This window comes from Heterodontus francisci, chromosome 11, assembly GCF_036365525.1.
Source record: "Heterodontus francisci isolate sHetFra1 chromosome 11, sHetFra1.hap1, whole genome shotgun sequence".
NCBI classification, from domain to species: domain Eukaryota; kingdom Metazoa; phylum Chordata; class Chondrichthyes; order Heterodontiformes; family Heterodontidae; genus Heterodontus; species Heterodontus francisci.
Window position 1 is genome coordinate 29,393,048 of NC_090381.1, and position 12,321 is coordinate 29,405,368.

A 12,321-nucleotide genomic window follows, 5' to 3' on the forward strand; every position below is an offset into this window, starting at 1 on the left:
CATTTGCAGCGATAGACTTCCTGGGTCTCACTCTTGCTGCAGTTAAAGCCACAGCTTGTTCTGCTGTGCTTTCCACCAGGGTCCTGTCTTCACTGAGCGGGTGTGCCCTGATTAACCCTACAGGTTTTCCCTTTAGTTTCCAGCAGTCAACTTTTAAATGCCCTGCTTTATTACAATGGAAGCACACAGATCTCTGGGTCTCACTCTTGCTCTTACTTAGCACCTTCCTTTTTGGTTGGAGGAGGACCCCTTCTGTTTCCTGCTTTCCTTTCTCTCCCAGGACTGCTTGGGCTCCTCTCACCTTCCATCCTTTGTCCCTTGTGGGTTTGTAGGGTTGACTAGGAAAGGTTCTCCCCGGGAAACTGACTTATAAATTAAAGCAAACTCATCGGCTAGAATGGCCACTTGCCGGGCTCTCTGGACCTGCTGCTCCTCTTTGGGTCTTTATGGAGAATGGGAGAGTGTGTTTAAATTCCTCTAACAAAATTACTTCTCTGAGATTCTCATAGCTGAGCTGTACGTTAAGAGCCCTGAGCCACTGGTCAAAAGCCAGCTACTTCTTTCAAACTCCAGATAAGTTTGATTAGCTTGCTTCTCGAGGGTTCTAAACTTTTGGCAATAGGCTTTGGGTACTAATTCATATGCCCCAAGGATAGCATGTTTGGTCAGTTCATAATTTTCAGAACTCTCATTTGGCAACAGGGAATAAACTTCATGGACTTTTCCAGTTAGCTGGCTTTATAGTATAAGAGGCCAGATCTCAGCTGGCCATTTTAGCTGCCTTGCCAGTTTCTCAGTGGACACAAAAAATGCTTCCACATCCTTCTCATTGAACTTTGCAATTAGATGAGCTAGTTTTAACAATTTTGTACCCAGTCCTGAATTATGCTCCTCCATATTGGCCATGCTTTCACTGGGGTTACTCTGTCGCCCCCTAGTTAACTCAAGCCGCTTCAACTCTCTTCGCATTCCTTCCGCAATATTCTTTCTCTCTCCGGCTCCTCAAATTCAAATTTCCTCTGTTCCAATTGTATCTTTGCTAATAATACACTGTCGGAGTCTGCTTCTAATCCTGTTTCTGCTTCAGATTCATGGGAAAAATGGTTGGCTGCTAGCCTTAGGAGTTCAGACTTCCTAGCCTTGCCACGTACAGTGATCCCACACTGCTCAGCCATTTTCCTCAACTCCTCCATAGACAGTGCTTTTAACTTATCCCAAGTTACTTCACCCTGGCTGGGAAGCTACTAGCTTCAGTTGCAGACATGTTAGTATTCAATCACACACAACCACAAGAAAACCTGTATTGAAATCTTGCTCTTTTTTGATTGGGAACAATTTGGCTTCCCACTTCCAATTTCTCTCATTTGTCTGTGCGTAAAATCCAGGATGGTAGCACCCAAATTTCTGTTACGACCAGTTGAGAAAGAGGTCTAGGGGTCCCTTTCAGTCTTCACCCTGTCTTACTGTAACAGGGTTTAATTTTAAACACACCATGTTTTTTTTTAGCTCTCCCTCGGTGAATCCTTGTTCACCGCTTTCCAATTAATAAGGCAAAGAAACCAGCACAAACAGGCTTTCTCAGGTTTAAAGTAGAAAAGTTGAAATTCATTAAAACTTAAACCTAAACTCTAATTTGGTTAACGCCTACGGATACACGACGTGCCCACGCGAGCATGCATACGCGATACACACGTGGAAATAGAGACAGAAAAGAGCAGAAGAAAGATCAAGTGGAAAAGTTTGAGGCAATATCTGAAGAGGAGTTGTTACGGTTCTTCGAGCTCACTGTAGAGCCCTTGATTGTAGGTAGATCTTGCTTTTTGTTGGGGCCCAGTATTCTTCTTAAACCTCGTTTGCTGTCGGAGACTTTTCTCTCTTGGGATTCATGTGTCTTCAGTGAATTCAGAGGCTTGTGAGAAAGAGGTGGGAGCAGACAGGAGAGAGATCTTCTCAGTCCAGGAGCAACCTGACGTTCTACCCAAACTGTTTGTACCAATTCAAAAAACTCAGGTTGCCCAGCAGATTAGTCATGTGACTAGCTGGTTTGACCATGTCCATTTATGTATTCAGCCATCTTAGCAGTCAACCTGGGATGCGAGCTCCCCCACCTTCAACGTCTGGTGATCAAAAGTCCATTGTGTGTTGAATGTCAGGGAATGGTTGCTCTCTCCTTCCAAACACTGTCTGTTAATATGCAGATGTCTTTTCCAGCCACGGCTGATCTGTTTAACAAATCCTTTTTTAACTCCAATAATAATTTAAGATCAATGTTAATGACAAAATTAATGTGCCTCGTTCTTGGCAGATGGGGGCCTAGCATGACAATTTTAATTGTTTTTAGAGGACAAGAGCGGATTATCAATCTCACTATTTGTTCCTAAGCTCAAGAACACAGATGGTGGGCCATCTCCATTCTACACCTGCTGACCATTGGAGGTGCTGTCTGTCACCCTGGGACTGAATTCCCCTTCTGAAAATGTTTCTTTTCCCCTTGGTGTCAAGCAATCTGCTCCACCAGTACATCAGAAACAATGGACTGGGTTTTATGGGCCCCCGCTGAGACAAGGTCGGGAGCGAGAAGGCCCATAGAATCGTGGCGGGGGCAGAGGGCCCTTCGCCAAACGATTTTGCTAGGGATAGGATAGGCTGACAATGGCCTTCCTGCCCAGAGGCCAATGGAGATCCTGAAAGGGCCACTTAAGGGCCTCTTCCAGATGCCGCTGGGATCTAATCAGCTGTTGGGGAGTGCCTCCGCCACGCAGGAGGGTGCCTTGTAAAATGAGGCGCCCTCCCTGCGGGCTTGAGGGGGGTGGGGGTGGTGTGAGCAGTGTCCCTCCTTCGCTGGCAATCTGTGGCCCATGAAGGACCCCCACCGGCAAAACCTCCACTCCTGGACCCCCCCCCACCCTCCCTCCCGGACTTCACGCTTCCTCCACCACACCCCCCCCCCCACCACCTGACTGAGGCCTTCCAGATCTTCCCCTGAAACCCCACCTCACTTACCTGAGGTCCGGGGATCCAGCGCTGGGCCTGGATCCAAGGCCTGAGCAGTATAGTACTGAATGGCGGAGCAGGCTCGATAGCCATGTGGTCTACTTCTTCTCCTGGTTCTTGTGTACCGGCGGTGGCCACCGCTCCCAGTGGCGCTGCCAATACTGCTGAACTGCCAGTCCCATGATTGGCCGGCAGCTCTTAGAGGTGGGATCCCCGTCTTTAAAGGAAAACCCGGCGCCAGAAACTTCGCCTCTGGAACAACGAAGGATCATGACGGAGGGGCACAAAAATGCCAAGGCCGGTTCCCCCCGCCTTTTTGCCCTGGAGCCAGAAGCCCCGCCACCTGCACAAAATCCAGCCCAGTTTATCTTGTGTCACTTATCAAAGGGGAGTGAGTCTTGGATCAATGGTAGCATTCCCATCTGAGTCAGATTATGGGTTCAAGCCATACTTCGGGCAGCCCCAGCAAACAGGGACTCTAACTCTAAATGCTGTGTTGATATCCAGCAGGATACTCTCATCAACGGGAATGATGACATCCCTATTTCCCCATTCCCCCTGCCCCCCGACACCTCCTAGCCATTGTCCCTTAGTCAAGCTAATATTACAGACACAACCCAGAGCATGATCTGCTGGATGTAAAGCAGTGATATAAATGGGCAGTCCTGTGTACCATTAGGCATGGAAGGAATAGAAGAAACTCATCCAACAGAGGTTAAGAATTAGAGAAAAGGTTGTAAGTCACAGTTTTACCTTGAAGAAGTAGAGGGTTTCTCTTATGAAGCACCATGGGGTCATTGAGGCAGATACCACTGCACTTTCTAAGGGAAAACATTTGAAGAGGACAGTTTATTGCTGTAGGTACAGAGCAGGACACTAGGATTATTATTGGATTCTTGTAGCAAAAGGCTGGCACAGAATCGCTGAGCCAAAAGGCCAGCTTCTCCGCTGAAAATTTCTATGGCTGTCTTTTCTCTATTTTCCAAGGCAGGAATCCCTCAACACATCGTCCGTCAGCAGGTAGAGCAGGCTAAACCACCTTCACTGGAATTCAGGCCTGTAAATTAATATTCCATACTTAAATTTCAGCCCAAGTGTCAATTATAATCTCTATGGCCTGAATCCCAGTTAACTTATAAATTACTGCCCTAGTTGAATTTTTAACCATAATAGTGGATTGATCTCCTGTGAAGTTGCTCATGGTAAATTGGATGATGCGCTGCTTTACAAGGACAAGAGTTTTATACAATATAATGATTAGTGTATTTTTCTGCAGTTAGGATGGAGCTGTGTTTAAAAAGCTTTTCCGCTCAAGGCCACAGGGATGCATTCTGATATCATTGGAGGCCATTTTCTGTTGTAATTTGTTTCCAGATTTTTAGCTGCTTATACATCTCCGGTTCCACCGTGAAGACAAGGACAGGCCATCAAGATCATGGCCAGCTTTTTAATTTCTGTTTTAAGTTGGTTGAGTTGTAATTTGTTTTATTAATGTCATTTGAGCCAACCAAGGGATGTGATGGGTTTCCTAAACATGAAACTTTCTATTGCATCGATAGATATGTAACAGTTCCGATCCTGGCTGGTCTTTGACTTCTCACTGGCTGAGAATATCCTATTGTGAGTCTCGGTAGCATGTGGAGCTCAGTGTGCAGGGGTGTTTTGTGAGCTATATGCACTGAATTAGGCGTTGAGCTATTACTTGGGAGTTCCTTGGCCTGCACAGGAAAATACACCCCATAGCAGAAAAAAGGCAGCTGTTAAAAGGTAGTGAAAAATCTCCCAGTTAGTTACAAATGAAGAGGTTTGAAGTTTATAAAAATTGCAAAACTTTGAAGGTCGTAGGAGCCTTTAAGTGAAACTACCATTGTTTTTCTCCATTTCAGAAGCTACATTTTTGTCCGTTTCCAAGGTAACCGGCTGCATCGAAGTGGATGATGTAATAGCTGCTGTCAGGCCGACCACCTGCATTGTTTCTATTATGCTCGCAAACAATGAGACAGGTCTTCTGATGGTAATTATGTTTTTAGTTCATTCTCGGGAAGTGGGTGTCACTGACAAGGCCAGCATTTATTGTCTATAGTTACCCCGATGTGGTGGTGGGCCTTATTCTTGAACTGCGGGTAGAGTTTAGATGCAACTTGGTTTGCTCGGCCACTTCAAAGAGCAGTTAAGAGTCAACCACGTTGTTGTGGAACTGAAGTCACATGTAGACCAGACCGGGTAAGGATGGCAGATTCCCTTCCCTCTAGGACATTAATGAATTAGATGGGTTTTACAACAATCTGACAGCTTCATGGTCACTTTTACTGATACCTGCTTTTTTCTTTATTTGCAGATTTTTTTTTAAAACTAAATTCAAAGTCTCAGACTGCCGTGGTGGGTTTTGAGCTCACATTCTCGGGATTACTAGTACAGTGACATAACCACTACATTGGGTGGCGCAGTGGTTAGCACCGCAGCCTCACAGCTCCAGCGACCCGGGTTCAATTCTGGGTACTGCCTGTGGAGTTTGCAAGTTCTCCCTGTGTCTGCGTGGGTTTCCTCCGGGTGCTCTGGTTTCCTCCCACATGTCAAAGACTTGCAGGTTGATAGGTAAATTGGCCATTATAAATTGCCCCTAGTATAGGTAGGTGGTAGGGAAATATAGGGACAGGTGGGGATGTGGTAGGAATATGGAATTAGTGTAGGATTAGTATAAATGGGTGGTTGATGGTCGGCACAGACTCGGTGGGCCGAAGGGCCTGTTTCAGTGCTGTATCTCTAAACTAAACTAAACTATTACATTTTTGACCTGGGGTACAGTATTTTTTTATTTTTCTTACTCCATTGCTGTGTTCTTGGAGTGGAGTGTCCTAACTTTTGGTGGCCTGCTTAGTGTCCTACCACCTTGGAGCCTCATGGGCTACATGTAAAGTTTAAATCCATTTTTCTTTGGCTCGAAATATACAAGATGTTAAAGGTATAAACATTAAGATTCAGGATTCATCCACCAATGAACCAACAGCACTAGGAACAGCCCTTTCCATAAAACTCAAACTAGATAAACCAACAAATAAGAAATGTAAATGCAAATTGATTTGATTTAACATGGCTTCATTGGCCAGATTGCCCTGTTTTGCTGGCTGCACGTAGCATTTAGGCCATATTTTAGACATTCCCCCTCACTACTCCTAGATGAACTGGGAATTGATCTAAAAGCAAAATACTGCAGATGCTGGAAATCTGAAATAAAAACAGAAAGTGCTGGAAATACTCAACAGGTCAGGCAGCATCTGTGCAGAGAGAAGCAGAGTTAATGTTTCAGGTCTCTGATCTTTCATCAGAACTGGCAAAAGAGAAAAGAATTAGGTTTTAAGCAAGTGAAGGAGGTGGAGGTGGTGGGGAAGAGAACACAAGGGAGGTGTGTGATAAGACAGAGTGCATGAGAGATTAAATAACAAAGCTGTCCTGGGACAAAGGCAAACAGTGTGTCAATGCTTGTGAAAGACAAAGCATCAGTTCAGGGAGAGTGTTAGTAGCAGCATAATGAGCAGCTCTGTCTACATGAAAAACAGGCACATGGTTAAAAAATTAAAATAAAATAAATATAAAAATATTTTTTAAAAGGCCAGTCGTGCTATGAAGTTATTGAACTCAATAATCAGTCCACAAGGCTGTGGAGTGCCTAGTCAAAAGATCAGGTGGTGCTCCTCGAGCTTGCGTTGATGTTCACTAGAACACTGGAGTAGGCCAAAGACAGAAATGTTGGCATGAGAGCAGGGTGGGGGGTGGTGGGGGTGTTGAAATGGCAAGCGACCGGAAGCTCGGGGGTCGTGCTTTCGGACTGAGCGGAGGTGTTCCGCAAAGCAGTCTCCCAATCTGCGTTTGGTCTCCCCAATATAGAGGTAACCACATTGTGAGCAGCGAATGCAGTACTTCAATTTAGTATACAAGTAAATCGCTGCTTCACGTGGAAGGAGTGTTTGGGCCCTTGGACGGTGAGGAGAGATGAGGTGAAAAGGAAGATATTACACCTCCTGCAATTGCGTGGGAAGGAGACAAGGTGTCAGGGTGATGGAGGAGTGGACCAGGGTGTCGTGGAGGGTATGATCCCTTCGGAATGCTGACGGGGGTGGGGGGGGGGGGGGGAGGGAAGGGAAGATGTGTTTGGTGGTGGCATCACACTGGGAAGTGGCAGTGGCAGAAATGGTGGAGGCTGGTGGGGTGGAAAGTAAGAACAAGGGGAACCCTGCCGCGGTACTGGGAGGGAGGGGAAGGGGTGAGGGCAGAAATGCAGGAAATGGGTTGGACACGGTTGAGGGCCCTGTCAACCACAGTAGGGGGGAATCCTCAGAAAAAGGAAAATATGTCAGAAATACTGTCGTGGAAGGTGGCATCATCAGAACAGATGCGTCGGAGACGGAGAAACTGGGAGAATGGGATGGAGTCCTTACAGGAAACAGTGTGTGAGGAAGTGTAGTTAAGGTAGCCATGGGAGTCAGTGGGCTTATAATGAATATTAGAAGATAGCCTATCCTCAGAGATAGACAGAGAAGTTAGGGAAGAGAAGTGTCGGAAATAGACCATGTAAAGGTTAGATGAGTGGAAATTGGAAGCAAAGTTGAAGCTTTCCAGTTTGGAGCAAGAGCTGGAATTGGCACCAATACAGTCATTAATGAAAAAGAGGTGTGGGAGGGGGCCTGAGTAGGACTGGAACAAGGAATATTCGACATATCCCACAAAAAGACAGGCATAACTAGGACCCATGTGGGTACCCATAGTAACACCTTTTATTTGAAGGAAGTGAGTGGAGTTGAAGGAGAAGTTGTTCAATCTGAGAACAAGTTCAGCCAGGCAGAGGAGGGTGGTGGTGGATGGGGACTGGTTGGGCTTCTGTTCAAGGAACAAGTGGAGATCCCTCAGACCATCCTGGTGGGGGATGGAGGTGTAGAGAGATTGGACATCCATAGTGAAGAGGAGGGGCTTAAGGCCAGGAAACAAATTGTCAAAATGATGTAGGGCGTCTGAAAAGTCACAGATGTAGGTGGGAAGAGACTGAATCAGGGGAGTAAAGATAGTCAAGATAGGAAAAAATACGTTCAGTTGGGCAGGAACGATGGGTCTACCAGGACAGCCTTCTTTGTGGATTTTGGGAAGGAGGTAGAAGCGGCCTGTTCGGGGTTGTGGGACTATGAGGTTGGAAGCTGTAGAAGGAAGATCTCCGGAGAAGATGAGGCCAGTGACAGTCCCGGAGATAGTGGCTTGATTTTCAGTGATGGGGTCATGGTCCGGGGGAGGTAGGAAGAAGTGTCTGAGAGTTCTGCATCTGCAAGGTTGAGGTCGGTAGACCAGACAACAACAGGACCAAAATAAAAGCAAAATACTGCCGATGTTGGAAATCTGAAATAAAAGCAAAAAGTGCTGGAAATACCCGGCAGGTCTGGCAGCATCTGTGGAGAGAGAAGCAGAGTTAACCTTTCAAGTCAGTGACCTTTCATCAGAACAAGGACAACAGCACCACCCTTGTCAGCATGATCACAGTGCTGACCCATTTCCGATACTTCTACCCTCACCCCTTCCCCTCCCTCCCAGAACCGTGACAGGGTTCCCCTTGTCCTCGCTTTCCACCCCACCAGCTTCCACATTCCAAAGGATCACCACCCCAACCCGGTCTCATGCCAACATGTCTTTGGCCTGTTCCAGTGAACATCAACGCAAGCTTGAGGAGCAGCACTTGATCTTTCGATTAGGCACTCTACAGCCTTGCGGTCATTGAGTTCAATAACTTCAGAGCGTGACTGGTATTTTTTTTTTATATTTTAATATTTTTTATTTTTTAACCATGTGCCAGTTTTTCATGTCGACTGAGCTGCTCATTATTCCACTATTAACACTCTCTCTGGATTAATGCTTTGTCTTTCACCACAAGCATTGACACACTCTTTGCCTTTGTCCTAGGACAGTTTTGTTATTTAATCTCTCCAGCCCTATCACACACCTCCCATTTTGTTCTTTTCCCCACCATCCCCCCCCCACCCCCATTCACTTGCTTAAAACCTAATTCTTTTCTAACTTTTTCCAGTTCTGTTGAAAGGTCAGAGACCTGAAACGTTAACTCTGCTTCTCTCTCCACAGATGCTGCCAGACCTGCTGAGTATTTCTAGCACTTTCTGTTTTTATTTGGGAGTTGACCTAATTCCCTTTTCAGTATTTCAGTAGCATTTGTATTTACCAAGAAATGATTTAAGTATGTGGCTCCATTTTATGTTCCACATTATCTATATTTTGTATTTGCATCCTGACAAACAACACAATAACCAGTTTCAATGGAAATTGCTTGATTACAGCCAGTTGCAGAGATTTGTCAGCGAGTGAAGGCTCTAAATCAGCAAAGAAGCAAAGAAACACCCAGGATTCTGCTGCACACAGATGCAGCGCAGGCAGTCGGCAAGCTGCGAGTCGACGTGCAGGATCTCGGTGTGGATTATCTCACGATTGTAGGACACAAGGTAAAATTCCTCTCGGAGCCTAGGCTGGCCAATTAGACTCATCAGCTGGAACATAGGACCGAGACTAGCCCATTCAGCCCCTTGAGCTTATTCCACCACTCAATAACATTATGGTTGATCCGTACCTTAACTCTATTTACCTGCCTTTACTCCATACCTCTTGACATTCTTACCTAACAAAATTCTTATTGATCTTGGTCTTGAAAGCTCCAAGTGACCACCAGCCTTTTGGGAGAGAGAATTCCAGATTTCCACTATGCTTTGTATGAAAAACTGATTCCTAATTTCAATCCTAAATGGCCGAGCACTAATTTACAGATTATGCCTCCTTGTTCTGGATTCGCCCACCAGATGAAATAGTTTCTCTATATCTAACCTATAAAATCTCTATAATTTTAAGCACCTCCATTAGATCACCCATCAACATTAAGAGAATACTAACCAAGTTTATGTAACTTGTCCTGTACTGCCTCCAAGGCCGGTATATCTTTCCAGAGGTTTGATGCTCAATACTGAACACAGTACTGCAGATTGGGTCTGAACAAGGCTTTTTTCAGATAAAGCATCACTTCCCCAGTTTGTATCCTAACCCCTTTCAGAAGAAGGCCAACATACCATTACCGTTTTTTGGTTACTTTACGTACCTGTCCACTAGCCTTTAATGTTTTGTATACATGGATTCCCAATTCCCTTTGCTCATGAACAGCTAAAGGTCTGCTCGGGTCTGCAAATGAGACCTGACCCGGCCAGAGGCCTTCCATATTTTTCCCGCGCCCGGCCTGACCATTGGGTAACTTACCTTCCGTTTTTCACTTTGTTCCTTACCTGCACAAGCTTAAAATAACTTGTCACAAAACCACCTTTAAAGTCACTTACCTGAGGTGGCGATAGAGCGTGCCCGATCTGGCCTGACCAGACCTGAGCCCAAATGCTTTTCCCAGCAGTGCAACCCTACCCAAGCCCGACACATGTCGGGTCCCGTCAGGTTCGGGTTGGGTAGCAGGCCTTTATGAACAGCTCCTCGTCTCTCTCCATTAATACCCTGATAAATTTCTCTTTGATCATTAGTCTTAACGGCCCTAAATTGGGTCTACTCAGTACATGCCCCATGAGCAACTATCTCCATAATTAATTTGCTTTTTACAGTCACAGAATTTCTCTGTAATCAGATTATTTCTCAATAATATTGCCGTTATGTTGTTACGAGTGGTAGACCTTTGATATCCAACTGCACGTTGATGGTTAGATGCTGGCACTGTGTAAAAGAGGTTATGATAGTGGGACCCTATGTTTAAAATACAGTGGTGCAATTTAGTGTTCTCAAATTTATTGAAATTTTTAAAGGAAACAAAATGTAATTACCATGAAAATGAAGAGCTCGTCTTAACAGATTTCAAAATGTTTGTTTTGACTGGGAATAAAGATTTGTATTTCTGTTACCAATACAGTTCTACGGCCCACGGATTGGAGCCCTGTATGGAAAAGGGCCAGGTATGAGTTCACCCTTATATCCAATGTTCTTTGGTGGCGGCCAAGAAAGGAAATTTAGGCCAGGGTAAGTTCTCTGGAAAAATGCAGAGGAATTATTCTTGAACAATGATTGGAGCGGATTTACAGCTGAATTTAACAATGCATTTCTGATGGTATTGGATTTATAGCTTCAATTTCGAGCTTGTTGGGGGTTATAGAGTGAAAGCAAAGACTGAGAGTGATCGCATTCTCCTGACCTGGCTATCGACTGCCAGATCTGCCTGCACAAGCTAAAGCTGCATCATAATTTCCCTCAGCTTAATCTAAACTGTTTTGGACTCCTGGCTCGCCATGAAATTCGAACTTCTCTTGTTAATCACCAAACCACCAATGCTACCCTCCTTTTTCCCAACACCCTCATCCTTTCTTCTCCAAGCCACCCCCCCCCACCCCCCCACAAAAACCCGGACTCTAAATGCAAGGAATTGTTTGACTTTTTTGGTCTACCAAGTTAAGGTCTTTCACATAGTTGCCTCTACTTCCTGTGATTGTCACTCAACTGACCCACCACCTCAACTCCTAGCTCTCCATCCAGCCAACCAACCCTTCACCCATCCTTGTCACCCCAGTTTTCCCCTCAGTCCTGAGTGCATACATCCCGTCTCCAGAAGCTGACCAAGTGCTCCTGGATCTTCTCCCACCCAACCCCTGACAATCCATCTTCACCTCTGTAGCCCGTACTTGCTGACATCATCAGCCTCTGGCATCATTTCCACATTGACCTCCTTCCAGAGGACTGTCCTCATCCCCTTCTCATTTATTTTTCCAATCACCACCCTGTGTCTAATCTTCCCTTTCTGTCTAAAGTCCAAAATATGCCTTTGCCTCCCAACTGACCCCCACTACTCTTTTTCATTGGCATGTTTCTATGTCTTATATCCATTTGGCTGAACCAGTCCATGACTGCATTTATGCTTCATATGAGCTTCCTCCTATCTTTCTTCTTCGAAATCAATCATCGTAACCCTCTATTCTCTTCTCTCTCATGCTTGTCTAACTTCCCCTTAAATGCATCTATACTATTCATTCAACTACTCCCTGCAGTAGCGAGTTCCATATTTTCACCACTTTTTAGGTAAATAAGTTTCTTCTGAATTCTATATTGGATTTCTTGATGACTGTCATATTGATAGTCTCTCGTTACGCTCTTCCCCACAAGTGGAAACAACCTCTCTCTTTCCACTGTATCAAAACCTTTCAGAATTTCAAAGAGCTCTATTAGGTTAACCCTCAGTCTTCTCTTTTCAAGAGAAAAGGGTGCCAGCCTGTTCAATTTTCCTGATATTTATACCCATGCATTTCTGGT

At 45.2% G+C, this 12,321-nt stretch overlaps 1 protein-coding gene across 6 annotated transcripts in view; it reads left to right on the top strand.

Annotated features, from left to right (window-relative positions):
- Positions 1-12,321, top strand: part of scly (selenocysteine lyase) — a 47,626-nt gene that overhangs the window by 16,330 nt on the left and 18,975 nt on the right. For 5 of the 6 annotated variants that reach the window (XM_068041887.1, XM_068041883.1, XM_068041885.1 and 2 more), the window contains 3 exons: positions 4,881-5,008; positions 9,324-9,485; positions 10,934-11,040. In XM_068041887.1, the coding sequence (XP_067897988.1) occupies positions 4,881-5,008; positions 9,324-9,485; positions 10,934-11,040 (397 nt within the window). The remainder of the gene's footprint in view (positions 1-4,880; positions 5,009-9,323; positions 9,486-10,933; positions 11,041-12,321) is intronic. The other variant, XM_068041888.1, reaches the window with a different exon arrangement.